The 22,633-nt window shown below is 36.0% G+C and overlaps 1 protein-coding gene across 1 annotated transcript in view; it reads left to right on the top strand.

Annotated features, from left to right (window-relative positions):
* numbl (NUMB like endocytic adaptor protein) overlaps positions 1-22,009 on the top strand; it is a 29,890-nt gene extending 7,881 nt beyond the window's left edge. Inside the window, 9 exon segments of the mRNA XM_051129547.1 lie at positions 5,278-5,428; positions 8,231-8,305; positions 12,496-12,570; positions 16,321-16,461; positions 18,019-18,223; positions 18,308-18,574; positions 19,217-19,393; positions 21,035-21,669; positions 21,671-22,009. Of these exon segments, the coding sequence (XP_050985504.1) occupies positions 5,278-5,428; positions 8,231-8,305; positions 12,496-12,570; positions 16,321-16,461; positions 18,019-18,223; positions 18,308-18,574; positions 19,217-19,393; positions 21,035-21,669; positions 21,671-21,841 (1,897 nt within the window). The 3' untranslated portion in view covers positions 21,842-22,009.
* The last annotated feature ends 624 nt before the right edge of the window (positions 22,010-22,633 follow it).

The following is a 22,633-nucleotide window of genomic DNA, read 5'->3' as shown; positions in this document are numbered from 1 at the left end:
AATAATGAGGACTGAATAAATAATAACAGAATTTTCAGTTTTTGCTCAACTATTTTGTTAATCCCTGCTGAAATAAATCATTAGTGACTATTTCCCTGCCTGTCCTCTCACTGCCAGTTACCGGGCTTGCGCACAGCCTACCGTAAAAGACTGGAGTGTCACGCTACAATTACTCCCTTTTTCAAAGCATCCAAAAAGCCTCCATTACACTGTCCACCCACGGTGTCTCTGAAATGAGTGCGGGCAGCTGCCGCTGTTCGATTCCTTGCACTGAGAGCATTGATTTTAGCAATAATGAGACAAAGGCTATATCTGCTCCTCTACTGTAGTTCAAGTCATACTGCAGGCTTTACCTCATCAGTTTCACTACAGTCAGACAGAGATGGCGCAGAAGAGAATAAGATGGGCTTTTGTAGAATTTGTGCATTTTGCTCTGGGGGCCATTTTTGATTTGTTATTTACTGGTGTCGCTATAGGCCTTGTGCTCAGTGAAGCGTCCAAAGTGAGTTTTTAGCCCCTTCACTGCACTGTTTCTTTCTCTTTAAACCCATTACCTTAAAGGAATAGTTCACCCAGAAATGAGAATTCATTATTCGCATTCTCTTTCAAGTTTCAAAAAGCACACAAATGCATCCTAATAATAGCATAAAAGTAGTCACTCACCCTCATTTTGCTCCAAACCCATAAGATATTTGGTTCATCTTCATAACACAAATTAAGATATTTTTAATGACATCTGAGAGCTTTCTGACCCAGCATAGAAAGCAACGCAACTGACACGTTCAACAACAAGAAAGTTAGTAAGAACATTGTTAAAATAATCCATGTGACATCAGTGGTTCAACATTAATTTTATGAAGCGATGAGAATTTTTTGTGCACAAAGAAAGCAAAAATAATGACGTTATATACTGATGTGGTGTATGGTTGGGCCGTCACACAGATATATAAATAGAAGTGATCTGCCAAAAGTTGTGTGTGAAGTCTTGAATGTGTTGTTTTGATTTAGTCTTGGCTCACTCTACCCATGTTGCTCCAGCTGGTTTTCATTTGGTGTTGAAATCATTTCCATGGAATGGCTTGGGTGGCTCTTATGGCTGTTGTGTGACTTTCACATGCATGTTTTGGAAATTTTCCTGGCAAGTCTCATAAGAACCTCTCAAGAACAAATAGTTTTTTTTGCCTTATGTATTGATATTAGTAGGCCAAACAAATTCTACTGAAATTTTACAGTGTACCTTTTTTTTTCCTCTTACCTATTTTTTTCCTTGCTGTGCTGTGCATATATAAATGCAAATGTATGTTGTCCAGTTTACGAAACATTTTGAGTGTCAAATACTAAAAAATGCTGTTTTATTATTGTTAGTTATATTGCACTGTGATGCAAAGAGCTCGTCTTTTTAACATTTGTTGATCACAACCGTTTTTGAGGTTTGTGTGTCTAGTTTTGAGGCCTAGAGTATGTTCAACCACTTATATCTGTTTGCTGGATATCTAAGACAATGACAATGTTGTCTACATATTTGACTAAGCTGTCCATTAAGGTTTCTATAACAGTTTACTGTTTGTCATTTGTATATAAACAAAAAATTGACACACAAAAAAAGAATTTACCTCAGCGACAGTAATTGTTGTTTCAGTTGCTGTTTGTCTTTTTATTAGCAAAATAGACAATCAGCATTGCATGAACAAACAAACTTATTTTGGCTTACTGCATCAAGTTGCCTTATTTATTTTTTACAGTGTGTGTGTATATATATATATATATATGTATATTTTATTTGCAAAAACAGATAACTTGTTGTTTAAATTTTTCAAAAATCATGTTTTTTATTGTGTTAGTTAGCTGTATTTTTTGTTGTTATTTTTACTCAATCAAAATAACCCAACTGCAGTTTGATTGAGATTAATTGGAATGCACAATGAAAAAACATGATTTTTTTTTTTTGTTTTTTTTTTTTTTTTTATCTGTTATCCATTTTTGCAAATGAACTCTTCATATATAGGGTACAACGGACCTAAAGGCCCCCCGGGGTAAAAGGCACCTTTGATATTATTTATCTCTAAACCACTAGATGGCACAAAAAAACGGGACGTAGCACTTTCTAACACATTTGGTTTTCAAGATGCACATGCAAATTTGGCTGATTCTTGACCTGATCGCGGGCTGCAGTGCAAAGTCGATTCTGTGCTTACTTGATCTAATATTTGATGTCTTTTAAAATGTTAGATTTAAGTAGCAAATGAGAATCGCTAAAATGGATGCATATATTTTGAGACATATATGTCCGTCAGCGGTTGTGGGCGGGACCTGAGCACTATGACATCATACTGCTCAGAAAATTAAAATGGCTTGAATACTGAGATAGATTCGTTTTTGGGGATAGAAAAAAAAGAAGTGAATGGATTTTAATAATTGTGGGGTGGTTGTGTCCACACACTGCTAAGACACACATATGCAAACACCATATAAAAGTCAATTTTGCATCCAGTGTCCCCTTTAAGACCAATTAGTCAACTAGTTGTCCAGGCAGCTCATTGGTTTTGAAAAATATGTCGTTTCGACATTCCTAGCATTGACGGTCGATGGTGCAGCATCAGTCAGGATATTTGTGACTGGCACCACAGTGTGAGCGACACACATTAGAACTGTGACCTCAATAGGGGGGTTTAGTCTTGTCTCCCTCCCCTTCTTCTACATCTCAAGCTCTCTCTTTCTTCTCCTTATAAAGTCTCTTCTCTTTCTCTCTCTCTCTGGCTTTTGGCCTGTTCTCTGTCTCCGAACGTTTTCTCCTCCCTCTTTGCTGTTCTGTAGCTTTGGCAGCCTTTCAGCCATTAGATCAACCCTGAAAGTAGAACAGAATTTCAGAAGCCCCTCCCTTTCCTCTTCCTGCAAAAGCACTGACGTCTTGGTCATCTTGATCAAAGACCTCCCAAACATTCAGAACCTCTGATATTACCGTAACGTCCCATTGCCTCATTACAAATGGCATGTGGTTTACTCAGCTGCTCATTCCAGCCTCATACCCAGGTGTTAGTTTGCTGAGCGATTCCTGCGTTTCCCGCCTGACCCCTACACGATATGTCAAGCTCAGTAACAGGCGCGTGCCAGAGCTGAGTAAAGCCTCCTGAGAGAACTAGACGCCACGGCTATTAAAAAACACACACTCATATATAGCAGCATGTGGTCTTTTGAATATGCGGGTATGTTTTGGGTGTATACATTTGGGCTATGGGCCAGACGTTCATAGTGGTACTTCCGGTGCTCCATGTCTGGCACCTGTTACCCGTAAAGCTTCAGGGCTTTGGGAAACGTGCGCTTTTGGCGACTGACGTGAAGCTATAAAAGTAAAATGGTTGTGTGGCTTGTGGTTCATAATGAAGAACGCAGTGCAACAGTTTGTGAGAAATTTACAACTTTTCAACGAGAAGATATGCCAAACTGTGTCAAAAGATGGTAATGATAATGCTGAAATTCTCTTTTTTCATTTTTCATTAATAATAAGTAAAAGTAACATGATAAGTAAAAGTGAGATGATTTTTTTTTTCCACAAAAAAAAAAGTTTTTTAGGGCAATGTCATTCCGAATCTTTCTTTCTTTCTTCCTTTTTTAATTTTCTTTCTATCTTTCTTTCTAATTGTCTTTCTGATTTTCTTTCTGTCTTTCTTGGTTTTCTTTTTCTTTCTTTATATTTTCTTTCTTTTATTCTTTACTTTTTTTTTTACAAAATTTCTGATTTTCTTTTTCTTTATTATTTTCTTTCTTTCAAACTTTCTGATTTTGTTTATTTCTGTTTTTCTTTTTCTTTATTATTATTTTCTTTCTTTCTTTCTTTCTAATTTTCTTTCTGATTTTCTTTCTGTCTTTCTTGATTTTCTTTTTCTTTCTTTATAATTTTCTTCCTTTCTTTCTTTTTCTTTATTATTTTCTTTCATTCTTTCAAAATTTCTGATTTTCTTTCTTTCTGATTTTCTTTTTCTTACTTTATTATTTTCTTTCTTTCTTTCAAACTTTCTGATTTTCTTTCTTTCTGATTTTCTTTTTCTTTCTTTATTATTATTTTCTTTCTGTCTTTCTTATTTTCTTTCTGATTTTCTTTCTGCCTTTCTTATTTTCTTTCTGATTTTCTTTCTGTCTTTCTTTCTTTCTGATTTTCTTTTTCTTTCTTTATTATTTTCTTTCTTTCCTTATGATTTTCTTTCTTTTTCTTTCTTTCTTTATGATTTTCTTTCTTTCTTTCTTTGTCTTTCTGATTTTCTTTTTCTTTCTTCAAGATTCATGATTTTCTTTCTTTCTTTAAAACTTTCTTTCAAACTTTCTTTATGATTGTCTTTCTATCTTTCTTCATGATTTTCTTTCTTTATTTATTTCTTCCTTTTTTCTTTTTCTCTTTTTCTCTTTCTTTCTTTCTTTCTTTCTTTCAAGTAAGTAGTGTATACAACTATTAAATTAAGAAAAACTTAAAAATTGCAACTAACTGAAATAAATAAAAGGACAGAAATTAAAATCAAATTAAAAATTTTGAAGTTAATTCAAAATATTAACAAAAAAAACCTATATTATATGAACTATATGAACTGCTGTTTTTGTTTGTTTGTTTGTTTTTCCAGTCTGCACATTTACCTTTTTGTAAGAGCAGCTAGGACATTTTTCAAAATATCTTTTGTTGTGTTTCACTCGAGAATAAATGCTTATGGGTTTGGAATGACTTAAGGGCGAGTAAGCTATGACACAATGTTCATTTCATCTTATTAAGTGTCATTTTTATTGTCTTACTATATGCACTACTGTATATTTTCCTCAGTGGAATTTTTATGATTTGAATGTTTAAACTGCACTAACCAGCTTGGGATATTTGCATTCTTCAGAGCAGCCTGGCTTTGTGGTGTTGTGCATTAGAATTTGAAATCACCAATGCAAATTAAGGGTAGAATGAATGACCTAATTATGTTGCATAAATAGGCCTCTTGGGAACAAAGCAATTGTTTTTTTAGACAGAGGTGAACACAATATGCAATTTCTAGTTAATCCAATATTCCATGGTTATTTGCGCACCCAAAATATGAAATTAATAGTGTACATTTAATTAGGTGTTAGTAGCGATTTATGAAACCCAAATCAGACTGATTACATCCTGCCTGTCCAGCATGACTGAAAAATATTGCCTTCTGTATGATATGTCAACATTCACTTGACAAAGTTGGAAGTTTCTTTTGATCTTGAAGTGAAAAAAGGACTGTTTTGTTCATTATATGTACGTGTCTTCTTTCTTCTCAGCAACAGAGAGTTTGAGAGCGTGGAGATGAATAAGCTGCGTCAGAGCCTGCGCAGGAAGAAGCCCACCTACGTGCCGGAGGCCAGTCGGCCGCACCAATGGCAGGCAGACGAAGAGGCTGTACGAAAGGGCAAATGCAACTTTCCTGTCCGGGTAAGTTGAGAAGATAAATGGCAGGGCTTCCAAATTCATCCAGAGGGTTGTTAACAGACATCTCGCTTTAATAATTTAGGATAAGATGAACATGATCGAAAAGTGCGGTCACACAAGGCTCTCAGCATGCGAAATTGCTTTAGACATTGCAACTAATATTGGCGAATGGATGTGACATTTTGATTAAAGATTACAAAGACAAACATTTTCTTTTCTTTGGAACATGAGCACAGATGAAGCATGCACAATAAGGCTAGGAAAGTGTATAAAGAAAGTGAATGATGTCTGTTTTGTTTTGTTTTGAACTAATGTGAAATAAATGTTTGTAGAGTGTAGTTTATGATGTTCCATAAGAGATACACTACCAGTCAAAAGTTTTTAACAGTAAACAGTAAAGCTTTTTAAAGAATTCTCTTTGCTCACCAAGCCTGCATTTATGTGATCCAAAATACAGTAAAAGCAGTAAAATTGTGAAATATTTTTACTATTTAAAATACCTGCTTTCTATTTGAATATATTTTAAAATGTAATTTATTCCTGTGATCAAAGCTAAGTTTTCAGCATCGTTACTCCAGTCTTCAGAAATCATTCTGCTATGCTGATTTGGTGTTCAATTAACATTTTAATTATTATTATCAATATTTAAAACAGTTAAAAGAGTATTTTTTTAGGATTCTTTGGTGACTATAAAGATCCAAAGATCAGCATTTATCTGAAATAAAAAGCTTTTGTAACATTATACGCTATACCATTCAAAAACCTGGAGTCAGTATAATTTTTTGGAAGAAAGAAATTTTAGAAATGAATACTTTTATTTAGCAAGGATGCTTTAAAGTGATCAAAAGTGATGATAAAGACATTTATAATGTTACAAAGGATTTTCAGATAAATGCTGTTCTTCTGAACTTTCTATTCATCATTGAAACCTGAAAAATTTGTTTTCCACATAATAATAATAATAGTAATAAATGTTTTTGAGCAGCAAATCAGAATATTAGAATGATTTCTGAAGGATCTTGCAACTGGTGCAATGATGCTAAAAATTCAGCTTTGAAATCACAGGAATAAATTTCATTTTAAAATATATTCAAATAGAAAACAGTTATTTGAAATAGTAAAAATATTTTAAAATTGTTCTGTTATTGCTGTACTTTAAATAAAAAAATGCAGGATTGGTGAGCAGAAGAGACTTCTTTAAAAAACGTAAAAATCTTACTGTTCAAAAACTTTTGACTGGAATTGAACGCTGTTCTAAGAATTAACACTTGTATAATTGTTTGAGTTTTTAAATGGAAAAAATCACTAAGGGACTGTTGTTTAAAAGCAATACTACTGCAAAATTGAAAAAGAAAATGGGTATAATGGGAATATCCAGATGTAGATTGACTTTCGAAAGGTTTGAAAGTCAGTAACACCCTCACAGTGTCTGGCTGAGTGCCAAAAGCTATAGAGCTTCGAGCAAACACAGATTTGCACTTAAAGGGTGACTTATCAAACCCCCACACAATAACAACACCAAGCTGATGGCTGGAATAGGATGTTAAGGAGTGTTGTGTATGCTAATGTTCAAAAGTTCAGGGTTGAGAAGATTGTTTAATGTTTTTGAAATTCTCTTGTGCTCACAAGACTGCTTTTAGTTGAGCAGAAATACAGTAAAAAAGTAATGTTGTAAATATTATTACAATTTAAAAAGCCTGTTTTCCATCTGAATGCTTTATGATTTATTTCTGTGATCAAAGCTAAATTTTCAGCGTCATTACTCCACTGTCACATGATCCTTAAGAAATTATTCTAATACGCTGATTTGTGGCTCAGGGAAGATTTATTATTACTATCAGTGTTGAAAACAGTTGTTCTACTAATACTTTTGTGAAAACTGTGTGTTAATGAAAGTTCTAAACAGAATTGAATTTATTTTTAATCTTTTCTAACAATGTAAAATCTTTACTCTTGCTTTTGATCAATTCAGTGCATCCTTGCCAAATAAAAGTATGGATTTCTTTTAAAAACCTATATATCACTGACCCCAAACTTACCACAAGATATAACAGAATTAATAATCTCCCAGAATGTGGCTGATATTAATATTAAAGTCAAATAATTAAATTAACTTTATATATTTCTCACAAAATGGCATTTCTCACAAAATATTGATACATGCGCTTAATGGAATTAATTAATCAGCATATGATAATTCATTTGACTGAAATGGTTTGACAGTGTTGTTTTGAAATAAAAAGAGACTCTTTCAAGACTAAAGAGGGTCTGTATCATTAAGTAAAGTGGAGGATGTATTGCAGTGGATCTTGCATAATTAAATTCAGCCTAATTTTACTCTCCAGCCTGCGGCATCAGGAGTCTCTTTGAGACTAAGATGTAATCCTGTAATGGCCTCTGTCCTCATGGCCACCATAATCACATAACCCTGGCTTGATGACTATTAATTGTGTCTGTGTGAGGACATTTTGATTGGTTTTGGCTGGACAAAATGTCCCACAGAATATATCCTCTGCTGTGTTTTCAGCGGGTTCCTTGTTGAAATCTACACTAGCACTGTTTGGACAAGACTAGCTTTCCCTGAAGAGGTTGAGTAAATTTGTGTTCCTGTCTGTTTTTCTCACATAACCTCAGCAAAAAATTACAGAGCGGTGGTTTATTTTTTTTCACAACCCTTCGTTCGGGGAAATAATGGTGTGGTAGGTGTAGTGGATGAAATATAGAAAATGTGGATTTCATCAGTTTTGACCTCTCTCTCTGTTTTCCTCCCTTTTTCTCTCTTTCTTTTTTTTTTTCTTTCTGCAGTACCTCGGTTTGGTGGAGGTAGAGGAGTCCAGAGGGATGCATGTGTGCGAAGAAGCAGTGAAAAAACTGAAAGTGGTGAGTACTGTAGTGCTTTCCATCCCCACGCAATAAAACATACGCTTGCTTTAAAAAAAGCAAATTGGCAGCCAAATAAACTCTTTGTACATATGTTTGTACAGTTAACCAGCACGTAGAAAATTTCATCAGGCATCATAGTAGAGAAAGTATCAGTACACATTTGAGTAATTCTAAGAACGCAAGTTGATGCATAATGAAAAAAAAATTGAACTGGCTCTAAACGTCTAAACCCCCAAAAGTCAAATTTGGTGCAGAATCTTTTATTCTTCAAAAAAAACAAAACACCAATAAACGCTGCTTGGAAGTGCTTAGAACCTTCTGTAACTTTTCTCTTGCAATCTCGGCCCATTACTCACCTGAAAAATCTTTCAGATCAGTGATAATCTTTGGTTTTCACTTTGCCACTGCTTTTTTTCAAAGTCAACCAGATATTTTTAATGAGAATTAAATATGGAGACTAAACAGGCCACTCAAGAATATTCTATGACTGATCCCTGAATCAAGCATAAGTAGATTTGGATGTATAATTTGGGATGATTGTCCTGCAGGAAAGTCCACCCTGGTGAAAAAACCAGCATATGCTGGTAGGCATGTTTTGATGCTGGGATGCTGGTTAGGTTTGTTGTGGTGCTGGTTTAAGATGGTCCTTTGCTGGTTGATGCTGGTCCTTGACCAGCAACATGACCAGCATAAACCAGCAACATGACCAGCATAAACCAGCAAAGGACCAGCATAAACCAGCAAAGGACCATCTTAAACCAGCACCACAACATACCTAACCAGCATCCCAGCATCAAAACATACCTACCAGCATATGCAGTTTTTGCACCAAAGGCATCACAATTCTTAATAAAATGGCGTGATATTTCAAAGAATCCATAATGTTGTTCATATAGTCATGATTTCTACTTCCTGCAACAGTAAAACACCCCCATAACACTTGCCCACCTCCATGTTTGATGATGGAGATGATGTTCTTCTGCACCAGACATACCGTTGATTCATTGGTCCAAAATTTCCAGTTTGGTCACATCATTCCATAAAACGTTCCTCCAGAACTCAACAGGTCTATCCAAATGAATTTTAGCATGTTTAAGTTGGCCTTTTTTGTTCTTCTTGGTCAAGAGTGGTATTCGGCAAGATGCCCCAACATGAAGGCCATACTTATTTACTGTTCTTTTTATACACTGCATTGAAATGTTTTTCCACCTTTTGTCGGGTCTGCAGATTTTTGTAAGTTGCTCTGATCAAACTTTTAATGATATTGTGCTCAAGACATTTAAACTAAGGAGCAGGGCTACCAGCTGTGTCTCTAGGAACTTTTAATGTCTTGAAATCTTTATACAGCCTTAGACTTTCTAAAGTAATACAATTATTTCTTCTCTGTAGCTTTTGTGAGAGCTCTTTTGACTTTGCCATATTTTCTAGTCTAGTCTGTTTTCTATGTATGTGTAACAGCTCAAGCTAATTCTGTTTTCTAATAAAGGTTTAATTGTGTTTTAAGACAATCTTGTTCTCCACCATACAAAAAAAGTGACTAAAAAACAGCGATGTGGAATAGGGGTTGAATACTTACGACATAGCTGTGTTATTTAAAAAAAAATCCTTGAACTTAAAAATATTACATTATATATTGTCATTATCACTTTTAATATGCCAGTAATCTGTTATAGATGCAATTTTTATAAAGTCCTGGATCTTCAGAAAAACACATTTGTGAAGTACTTCAGACTCTGGGGGGCTGAATAATTTTGATTGAAACTGTATATTATTTTTTTCTAACAAAAGACTGGAAGATTAATATTGATTAACAAGTGTGGAAAATTTCTGCATAGTATACATTTGTATTTAGTCTTTGTGTAAGTCAAATTTAATCAAGCATAACCAGTAGAAAAAAGTAAATTAATAAAAATAGTTAAAAAAAAACATACATAAAGACATAAAACCTGGGCTTAATTTTGACCCCAGCCACACAGGCCAATTCACATCCACTTGTAGAACCGGCATGTCCTGCTTTCCACATCGCAGGAGACCATAAGCTCTTTTAGGACCTGTGAGGACTTAGAGTTTAATGTACTGGGAGTCTACAAAGTCTCATTTATTTTAAAAATCGAACTTTATGGAGCGTAGCTGCTCTGTCGATGGCTGCTGTCTTCAGTATTGCTGCTCTGTCAATAGTCATATCCTGAACCTGCAAATCTCATTACTGAATTGTCAGAGCATAACTGTAATATGTAATGATTTTTCTAATGCAGAAACTTTTCACCCACTAGTGCTGTCTGTGTGTGTGGCCCTTGTCTTTGGGGCCCCTCCATCTGTTCATATACGGTCTGCTCTTTCATCCCCATGTTGGCAGTTCCCGCTGTGTCTGTCTACACAGTCACTTCATTTATTTTCTCTTCTTCCCCAAACCCCCAAAGCCTTTATCTCATTCTGCTCTGAGCTTGTGCATGTTCCTTATTCTTCCAGTCTCTTCTTCAGCCAGTGTAATTTCTTCTGTGTTCTGCTGTCTTAGCAAATTTGGACAGTGACTTTTGGGATGCTTGTAACGTCAGCTGAATTCCCTCAATTTTTCTTGATTTAGTTGCATCCTTCACTTTTACTTATTCCTACAGTTTTTCACAGATTAAATGCGCTTCATGGTGTACTAACCTTCACTCTCTCAGACAGACTTGCACTCAAAACAGATTCACTAAAAGATTTAAACCCTGATCTAAAACCTAGAGAGCTGCTTTGCAGCCCACTGAGCCTGTCCTAAATATATCACAATTCTGATTTTTTTTTCTCTGAATTGTGTGATATTAACTCACAGTTTCAAGAAATAAAGTCAGAATTACGAGTTTCCATCTCACAATTTTGACTTTATAACCTGCAATTGTGTTTGTATCTCGCAATTCTGAATTTTTCCCACAACTGCGTGTTTGTATCTCGCAGTTCTGACTTTATAACTTGCAAATGGTAGTTTATATCTCACATTTTTGACTTTTTTTTCCACCAATTGCGAGTTTATATCTCACAATTCTGATTTTATAACTCACAGTTGTGTTTGTATCTCACAATTCTTAAATTTTCCCACAATTGCAAGTTTGTATCTCACAATTCAGACTTTATATCTCGCAATTGGGAGTTTGTATCTTGCAATTTTGAATCTTTTCCCTGCAATTGTGAGTTTATATCTCGCAATTCTGATGTTATAAGTCACTATTGTGTTTGTGTCTCAGAATTCTGATTTAATAAAGAAAAAAGTCAGATTTGCAAGTTTATTTATCCCAAAAAAAGTCAGAATTGTAAGATGTAAACCCTCGATTGCGAGAAAATAGGCAGAATTGTGAGATAAAAAGTCACAATTACCTTTTTTTTTAATTTATTTTTTATTTTACATTTGACTGTGTTTAAAAACTACATAAAAAATTAAGTATAATATAAATACAATCAATGTCAAATTTAGTAAATAATATTTATGTAAGGGAAAGTGTAGTAATAGTAGTTAATAATAATAATAATAATAATAATAATGCCGTACTGTTCAAAAGTTTGGGTCAGTATAATTTTTTTTTATTTATTTTTTTTTTAAAGAATTTTCTCATGGTCACTAAAGTAGCATTTATTTGATTAAAATAGAACTAGTAATGTTATTAAATATTATGTAAATGTAAAATTAATGTTTTTTATTTAAATATTCTGTCAATTACATATACAATGTAATTTATTCTTGTGATGCAAAGCTAAATTTTCAGCAGCCATTACTTCAGTCTTCACTGACACATAATCAATCAAAAATCATTCTAATTAATAATTTTTGATCATTTTGTTGATTAGAAAGTTAAAAATACCATCATTTGAAAGAGTTTTTTTTTTTGTTCTTTTAATAATGTAATACCTATTTGACTGTTACAAAAAAAAAATGTATTTATGTAAGGGCAAATGCACTAATAATAATAATGCCAATTTTGATGGGTTGTTTTTTGCTTACTGCATTGCACCATAGGTCAGCATAATGTTGAACAGCTCTCTAATACGCTGTAGTACAAACTGAGCTGAGAAAAGCTAAACCTGTCATGGAAATGTCAAAAAGTGCGAAAATTCTTGTGCTAGCATGCTTGATGCAGAGCAAATCAAAACCTTTGCAGTAGTGCTAATATCCTGTTGTGTCAAAAGGCTGATTTCATTTCGATATTACTTCTCAGAGTGGGAAAAAAACTGTCAAGGCTGTACTTTGGGTGTCTGCCGATGGCCTGAGAGTAGTGGACGACAAAACCAAGGTAAGTGTGTATAGGCATTTTGTTTGTCCATTGAAAGTCATTAATCAAGCATTTAAAAAAAGTCTTTGAAGCCCTGAAAAGCTCCCAAGCCATTAATTAACCCAGTCCGTAAGCAAAAAGAGTAGATCTGTAGGAAACACAAAACATGCAGTAGGAGGAAGCTGGCAGTTCTCCAGAAGACCCATCACATGACCATCTGGCTTCATGAGACATCACTTGGACACGAGATGACTTTTAAGGCCAAGGGTTCCCGTGTCTCTCACGGTTGGCTTTTTCTTTTCAAAGTTCAGGGATTAATGTAACATCCTTCCCCCACACAAAACCCGGAAAGTTAACCAGAAAAGGTCAAAGGCCTCACATAATGAGTTCAATTATCCTCATTCCTCCTTTTCAGCTCACACAGTAAAAGGCGGAAGGCCACAAAGCTTTCTTTTTTTGTTTCTCGTAAGGGCTTCAGACGCAGTCGTTCACTCACTATGCCCTTCTGGTAATCCTCCCGTATGCATATGAGTCAGCAGTACCACGTAATCCTTCCTGCCGCTGTCACACACCACCTGTGTGTCCTGCACCTCCTTCTCTCTCTGTCGTTTTAAACTTCACTCGTCAATATATTAAAAATAGTAGAAGGCAGGTCAACACTAAGGATTTTTTTTCTACTGACCCAGTTGGACCAGTGGTTCAAATGTTTCGTGGCACTGCCAAAATTTCCAAAAACCCTGCCACAGTTTGTTAGATACTTACTTTAGAGCCCTGCACAGGCCTAAAATCTGGGCCCTAGCCTGACTATTGTCCGACCGCTTTTCAGAAATCAGTTGATCATAGTCTATATGTTTGATCAATTTAGTCTTCTCAAATCAACACGGCTTGCCAAAAAATAAATATATAGATATGTAACAGCTCAATGTTAGTTATTTAGATGCATATTGTTTGTGCGGAGAGTAGAAACTGAAGCGCGATTTACAGGAAATGGAGGCGCCAGCGAGATCACTTGCATTTGAAACCTTTCAAAATACGCCGTCATTTTTGCTCATAAAGGTAAGAGTAATACATTGTTCGGAACTGTAAAGTGTCTATTTTTATTTGTGTGCACTCATAATATCAGCAAAACGTTGTGCTTTTATAAAATAAAGAAAGAAAAACACAGGATGCACTTTCTGCAGTTTCGCTTTTGAGCAGGAGCGCTTCTGATAAACCAAAACTGACTGAAAGCAAATAGCCTACTTGCCTCGCTGACTTGATAAATATATCTATAGAAAGCTTTAAATTACTGCTTTGAAATGATATAATTCAAATTGAAAACAAAAAATTTTCTCTTTTAAGTGTGTCCAATGAGGAGATGGGGAATCAGGATAATCAACTTCGTCTTTGCGATACTTACTCATAAAACACTAGTTTATTAATAAATTATTAAAATACAGCCTTACTATTTCCCCCCGACACATTCATGGTAATTACATTTGCCGGTGCTTTGCTGCAAGCCTATTACATGCACTTGAGCACGGAAACCTTCCAGCTGCGCTAAACGCGCAATCGCTGCTGCAGCTGACAGGACACTAAACACCGTCCGAAACGTTCTTGACATTCACTATGAGTAGTGGATGTATAAAATATAAAAATAAGGAGAAGTCTAAAACAAGCCCGATGCCCAGCCCGCATCTGAGCTATGATGTAAAAAATTGGCCCGAAGCCCGGTCCGAGGGGCGTAAATACAACGGGGCTCATCACTTCTGGCCAAAATTTGAGTCCATGATCTATAATAATGTTTCCTCCAGTGAAAAGGTCCATCCTCTGTTGTCCTCTCATACCAACATATTTGTTTACAACTGCAAATGGTGCTTGATCTGTGCATATTTATCTCCTGATTCAGACAAGACAACTTACACTAAGACGACTCATATTTGAGCTGGAAACAGTGATTGTTTGATTAATATTAATGACAGAGGCAGCAGCAGGTATATTAGGCTGCTGTCACTTTAAGACCTAATGCACAGATACACATCCAATTTCTATCTAAATGTTTATGTTCATTTAAAACATAACCAGCTGTGTTTATGAGGATGCTTGCAATGTTTTGACAGTTTTGTGCGTATTTTGTGTTCCAGCACAATAAGATGCGAAAGAGAACTTATATACGGTGTGCTTATTTTTCTACCTGATTTCATGATGAAAACGTACCTGTGGGAATTTTTTCACACGATGCAAAATTCGTACCAATAAGTACATATCAGTGCAGTTTCCAACAGAAATGAACACTAGAGGTGGTAAAGCGGTGAGCACTTGTAATCGTTTCTGTGCTCTTTCCGGACATAACAAGCTTGCTCGGTAGTTTTTTTTTTTTTAGTGCCACCCAGTGCACATTTCACATCGAATATGTCACAAAACGTACATGGCGGTACGTATTTCACATCTTGCGAAAAAGTTCCCACAGGTACATTTGTGTCATGAGATCAGGTTATTTTTTTATACTGACCAAGCACTAAATTTTCATGTCTTCTTGTGCTTGAATCGTTTAAATGTTTACATTTTTAAATGTTTACATTTTTAAACGTTTAAATTTCTTGATTTTCTTGAATGTCCCGAGCATCTTTCACACTTGTCCTGGGCTATCAGGCAGTGCTTATTGTCGAGTCCTGAAAGTGTTATTGATTACAAGGCCAGACTGTCTTATTCCTGACAACTGAGATGAGCCAGCAGTCATGGAGCCATAAAGTTCTTCCCGTCTACTGTAAATCCCCCTGTCTGCCCCAACAAGAACACAATCATCCATGACGAAGCTTTTAGAGCTCAAACCGGGCCCCTTCGGTCAGTAATTGGCGAACAATAAATGAACCCCTCACCTCGACCCAGTCTTCCTCTGCTTCACCCCTCACCTACTACTTCTACAGTGTTCAGTTCATGCATTATGTATTTACTCTGGCCCCCTAACAAGGAAACACTAGCCACTGTTACAGTGGGAGGTCCAGGCTACACAAAAAGCTTTAGTCATTTTAGAAGAATCAAAAGGACAAAACGGTACAATGTGGTTGGGCAATGGACAAATAGGAATAAATAAGAAAGGATCTAATTTAAAACATGGCTTTCTAGCTTTTGGGATGTAATATAATATTTGTATTCAAGCTGGTTTCATGTTCTGAACTTTTTATGTAGTTTAAAGGGATAGTTCACCCAAAAATGAAAATTAACCCAGGATTTACTCACCCTCAAACCATCCTTGGTGTATATGACTTTTTTCTTTCAGATGAATACAATCTGCATTATATTAAAAATGTCCTGGCTCCTCCAGGCTTTATAATGGAAGTGAATGGCTGTTGAGATTTTGAAGTCCAATAAAGTGCATCCATCCATCATAAAAAGTATTCTGGAAGTACTGCTGGAGTGCCATTCTTTCGTGAACACGATTGCGGTTTATAAAGTTTAATACATGGATTTTTTTCTTACACAAATGCATCGATTTACTTCAGAAGGCCTTTATTAACACTCTGGAGCTGTGTGGAGTACTTTTATGATGGATGGATGCACTTTACTGAACTTCAAAATCTCAACAGCCATTCACTTCCATTATAAAGCTTGGAAGAGCCAGGACATTTTTTAATATAACTCAAATTGTATTTGTTTGAAAGAAGAAAGTAATGTACACCTAGGATGGCTTGATCATGAGTAAATCATGGGGTAATTTTCATTTTTGGGTGAACTATCCCTTAAAGATGCCACAAACAATGACCGGTCTGCACTTTTTTATTTTCTCTGTAGGACCTCATTGTTGACCAGACCATTGAGAAGGTGTCCTTCTGCGCGCCTGACCGTAATTACGATAAGGCATTCTCCTACATCTGCCGTGATGGAACGACTCGCCGCTGGATGTGCCACTGCTTCATGGCCTTGAAGGACTCGGTGAGGAGAACCCAGCGGGGATTAATTCTTCAGCCTCTATTCCCCGCAAAGTGGGATTAAGACAGGGATTATGGCAGTGTTATCTCAACCGGAATAACCGCTTAGAGGCTGTTATCTGCACTTGGGGCACAGAGAAAAACACATTAAGGACTAGAATGAAATGGAATTTTGATTAGGATCCCAAAACTAGTCTAGACAAAAACATATGATGTTTTCGTCTGTCCCATAACAACAGTAGCAAAACAGTGTGTGCAAACACAGACTAACCTAGTTATGCTACTGTGAAAAATATAATTTTCCCCAGTCAGTATTTTTCTCTTTTATTTTCAGGTAAAAATATCAAAACATCCCTAAAACATGATACATTTATTTAAAAAGTAAAACTGGAATTCTTGTTTTCATTTCTTGAATTCTATTCTATCTATCTATCTATCTATCTATCTGCCTAAGTCTTTAATATTGTTAAATTCTACATACACTACCAGTCAAAAGTTTTTGAACAGTACGATTTTTACTGTTTTTTTTTTTTTTTTTTTTTTTTTAAAGAATTCTTTTTTGCTCACCAAGCCTGCATTTATTTGATCCAAAGTATGGCAAACAGTAATTTTTTAAAAATATTTTTACTAGTTAAAATAGCTATTTTCTATTTGAATATATTTTAAAGTGTAATTTATTTCTGTGGTTTCAAAGCTGAATTTTTAGCATTATTACTCCAGTCGCGTGATCCTTCAGAAATCATTCTAATATTCTGATTTGCTTCTCAGAGAAAAACATTTATTATTATTATTATTATTATTATGTTGAAAACAGCTAAGTAGATTTTTTTTTCAGGTTTAAAACCACAGCATTTATCTTAAATAGAAATCTTTTGTAATATTATAAATGTCTTTATCATCACTTTTGATCAATATAAAGCATCCTTGCTAAATAAAAATATTAATTTTTATTATTTCTTTATTATAACCCCCCCCAAAAAAAAAAAAAAAAAAAATTACTGACTTTAAAATTTTAAATGGTATAATGTATAATGTTACAAAAGCTTTTTATTTCAGATAAATGCTGATCTTTGGATCTTCCTATTCATCAAAGAATTCTGAAAAAATGTACTTGCCTATTTTAAATATTGATAATAATAATAATAATAAATGTTTCTCAAATAGCAAATAAGCATATTAGAATGATTTCTGAAGGATCATGTGACACTGAAGACTGGAGTAATGATGCTGAAAATTAAATTACATTTTAAAATATATTCAAATAGAAAACAGATATTTTAAATGGCAAAAATATATCAAAATTGTTTTTGCTATAACCCACTTTGGATCAAATAAATGCAGGCTTAGTGAGCAGAAGAGACTTCTTTAAAAAACATTAAAAATCTTACTGTTCAAAAACTTTTGACTTTTGCATTTAAAGCATCCTTTCTAAATAAAAGTATTAATTTCTATAATTTCTTTTCCCCCAAACAATGTTTTAGTGGAACAAAAGCTAATTAAAAATCATTTTGGAGTGTACAGTGTTGCCATGATGCTAATGTAACATCCTTCACAACGTCAGGGTGAACGTTTGAGTCATGCGGTCGGATGCGCCTTTGCCGCTTGCCTTGAGCGGAAGCAACGCAGAGAGAAGGAGTGCGGGGTCACGGCTTCCTTCGACGCAAGCCGCACATCATTTGTGAGGGAAGGCTCTTTCCGCGTCTCCTCTGCTGGACAGCAAAGTGACCGGGAGGACATCATGAAACAAATGCAGGACAAAAAGAAAGGTCAGTCTCATTACAACCACTCTCAAACACCCAAGGCCTTCATTGTAAAAAATGATTCTTATTAGTGAATGTACCTCTCTATAGAAGCGTGTGGCATTTCTGCAATGCCGCCTGGAAATGCTTCTCCTCCAGAGGGCGCGGCTTCACCGGGGGAGCGGGCGGAGCCAGGCGGGCCTCACGCCATCCCGCGCCGCCACGCTCCTATCGAGCAGCTGGTGCGGCAGGGCTCTTTCCGCGGCTTCCCGCAACTTAGCCAGAAGAACTCACCTTTCAAACGGCAGCTCTCCCTACGCTTGAATGATCTCCCATCAACCCTGCAGCGGAAGACGGACTTCCAGACCAAGAACCCGGGTTAGTGGTTTTTGTGTACTCAAGCAGCGCAAGTGCAATGGAACTGTAATGTTGACCCAGTACTGTTTGCCCAAGTTGATAGTACTGACCGGCATTTATGTGTACTGTGCGTGATCTGCCAGAGGATATTTCAAAAGTATCTCATGTTGAGCCTGCAAACAATTCAGCACAAAAGCACTCTGTTTCCACTGAAACTTTATGATTGTATCATAAAATCATTTGAGCGTGTATTCCAGACCATAAACTCCTGCATTTACTTGTAGATATGTCATTTACAGGTACTTTCCATTGATCCTTTCTAGTGTAGTGCTCTATAAATAACATGTTTTGCAGAAAATTGAACTGTTGTCTCATCTCTAGTTTGACCCCTTAGACTTGATTCTAAAAGAGGAATTATGGGTTGTATGCTTGACAGAGTTTATAAAATGTTTTTTTGAAAATTTTGGATTTATTTGAATTAGAAATCTTTTAGTTTCGATCGTTTAATGTCAATTTAAAGCAAGGTACTATTGAATAATAGTGTATAGTGCGTCCTTACCTTATATGTAGGTTATTTTAGCAACCAGAATCCCATGAACTGCTTGCATGGTCCACCGAAATGAGCCACATAGGTGATTGACTTTTTCTATTGTTTTATGTCAGTTCCAGAGATGGATCTATCAGTGGCAGGAGAGGCGGACAGTATAAATGCTCTGTGCTGCCAAATCAACAGCTCTTTCACCAAACCATCTGAGGATCTGTGTGCCAAAGCCACCAGCAACTGCTTACCAGTTTGCAACGCTCCACCTGCCATTCCCCCTCCACCTGCTCCACTGCAAGGTAACACGTGATCCTTCAGAAATCACTCTTATATGCTGAATTGTGCTCAAATTATTATTGTTATCATTGAAAACTGGTTATTATCTTTGTGGAAATCATGATAACTTTTTTCAGGCTTATTTATTGAGTAGAAAATTCAAAAGAACAGCATTTATATAAAATATAAATTTAGTTTTTGCTGTAACTTTCGAATTTAATGCACTCTTGCTGAATAAAAATATTTTTATTTTTATTTATGTTTTTTAAATCTTACTTACCCCACCTTTTGAATGGTAGTATATCATGAAAATATATACATATTAACATATTGTCTTCTTTTCCAGTACAAATACCCAACATTCTTAAATTAGAGTACATACAGTGTAATTTAGAAGCAAAATGACTTAAAAAAGGTTTTATAAATTTCTGTCAAAATTAAGTGATTAATAATAATACAAAATGCATGTTATTTTTATTTAATACTGATCTGAAGAAGATATTTCACATAAAATGTGACACATAAATAGTCCACAAGAGAAAGTAATGGTTGAATTTATAAAAAAAAATGACCCTGTTCAAAAGTTTACATACACTTGATTCTTAATACTGTGTTGTTGCCTGAATGATCCACAGCTGTTATTATTATTATTATTTTTTTTAGTTGTTCATGAGTCCCTTGTTTGTTCTGAACAGTTAAACTGTCTGCTGTTTTTCAGAAAAATCCTTCAGGTCCTGGAAATTCTTTGGTTTTCCAGCATTTTTGTGCATTTGAACCCTTGAGATCCATCTTTTCACACTGAGAACAACTGAGGGACTATTAAAAAAGGTTCAAACGCTCACTGATGCTTCAGAAGGAAACAATGCATTAAGAGCCAGGGGGTGAATACTTTTGAACAGAATGAAGATTTGTAGTTTTTTTTTTTTTTTTTTTTGCCTAAACATTATATTTTTTCATTTAGTACTGCCATACAGTAGATACTTACATGTTTACCAGAGGACAAAATAAGTTCAGTTCAAAAAGTTTTCACCCCCCAGCACTTCATGCATTGTGTTTTTTCCTTCTGAAGCATCAGTGAGCATTTGAACCTTCTGTAATAGTTGCATATGAGTATCTCAGTTGTCCTCAGTGTAAAAAGATGGATCTCAAAATCATACAGTTGGAAAGGATTCAAATACTCAAAAATGCTGAAAAAAAAAACAGAATTTGTGGGACCTGCAGGATTTTTCTGAACAACAGCAGACAGTTTAACTGTTCAGGACAAACAAGGGACTCATGACCAACAGTCACAAAACAAAACAAAACAGCTGTGGATCATTCAGGTAACAACACAGCATTAATAATTAAGTGTATGTAAACTTTCGAACAAGGTAATTTTTTATAAATTATACACTATTATTCTATAAATTCTAACTATTGTTTTCTCTTGTGGACTGTATATAAACATCTTTTATGTGAAACATCTTATTCAGGTCAGTACTCAATAAAAAATAACATTTTGCAGATTCTGCAAGGTGTATGTAAACTTTTGTCCTCAACTGTATTTGTACTGAAAACGACACAGATACTGAGTAAGAAAACCTTTTTTATTCTTTCAGCTGGTAATGTATACATAGTGAATAGGATAGTCATAATTTAATATTCTTACTCCTCTCGTTCCCCAGCTACAAGTTCATGGGTTCAAACAGAACCGGCTGTCCAGTCTCCTCCACCAGTTCCTCAAGGCGGCCACAAGCGAACCCCATCCGAAGCAGAACGCTGGCTGGAGGAAGTGGCTAAAGCGGTGAAAGCCCAGCAGCAGACTCCACCAACCCTACCACCACCACCCACTCAGCAACCTCCACCCGTGCCCACCATGCCCATCGCACCTGGTTCCCTCCCTTCCTCCATGCAGCCGTTCCCAATGGCCTTCGACGTCACTCCCGCACCTGTAGGCATGTTTGCCCAACAGCCTCTTCAACCGGCTTTTGTACCTATGCAGCCATACATGCCCAGTCTGGCCAACAGCATGACCTATCCCAATGCCAGTGTACCCGTGGTGGGCATCACACCGTCGCAGATGGTGGCTAATGTATTCTGCACTGCGGCCGGAACAGGGGGCGGTGGAGCGGCGATGGGGGTCGGGATGGGGCCGAAGACGGGTACGCTTGGCGGGGGCCAACAATCGGCTTTCCCCACCCTGTCCGGAGGCTTTCCAACCACCACGTTCGCCTCGCCTCCAACCGTCAACGGGCATCCGCACAACTCCTTTCCATCAACGACCACGAGTACGAGTGTCACGCAAAACGGAAGTACCGTAAAAAAGCGGTACTGGTTGGCCAATGGAGGGTCTGAATCCGAATCCCACATGCAGTTCCCAGGAAGCAGAGCATTTTGAGGCAAAGTGGGCTGCTCTGGAGTCCAAATCGCAACCGAAGGCGCAAAACCCTTTTTCGAATGACTTACAAAAGACTTTTGAGATCGAACTATAATCGTAGGGAGACTGAACTATTTCATACCCTATTCCCTTTCCCTTTTGTCTCTTAAAGGGTTTTCTAATGCTCCTGGTCTGTTTGAGGGCATTGGTTGATGTAAGAGATCATTCGGTTGCATTTTGCGTCATTTCGAGAATCAGACTCAAGATTTGGAGAAAACAGAAAGACAGTCACAACATGTTCGGCACTTACAAGACAGCTTGAAACGGGAAACCCGGCACATTACTTTCACCAGTAATGACCCTTGCTTGGAAATACTGAAATTAGAGGATGGTCGAAAATTATTTATTGTTCTTATTTGGTTTTAATGGTTATTCTTAATCAGATTCTCAGTTTTCCCTTATTTATTTATATTGAACAGGGTGAAGGATTACAGGTGGAATAAATTGGCTACTTGAAAACTGATTCACCAAATGATAGATGAAATAATTTGAGTTACGTTATCTTGTAGAACTCTGAGTTTACGTTGTGGTGTAAATAGCATGCGTTCAGTTTACTTTATTTATTGCCCATTTCTGTGGCCGTTTAATTTCATTAATTCCAAATGAATCATCCACTTTGAACCAAGTGGATACCAAAAGTTCCACCAACAGGCACATTCCAGCCCTGATTATACAATTACCTGATAAACTAGACCGAAATGCCACTGTAGTGACCTTGACCTCTGGTAATTAACCTTTTAGAGATTTGAAATGACATTTCTGAGGTTTATAGTTTTATTTTTATAATCCGTTTAGCCAAATATGAATTTGGTCAACTTTATCATTATCGTCAGTGGGTTCATAGGCC

Source organism: Labeo rohita, chromosome 15, assembly GCF_022985175.1.
Source record: "Labeo rohita strain BAU-BD-2019 chromosome 15, IGBB_LRoh.1.0, whole genome shotgun sequence".
Lineage (NCBI taxonomy): Eukaryota > Metazoa > Chordata > Actinopteri > Cypriniformes > Cyprinidae > Labeo > Labeo rohita.
The sequence above is the reverse complement of the archived record's forward strand: the minus strand, read 5'-3'. Positions and strand labels throughout refer to the sequence as shown.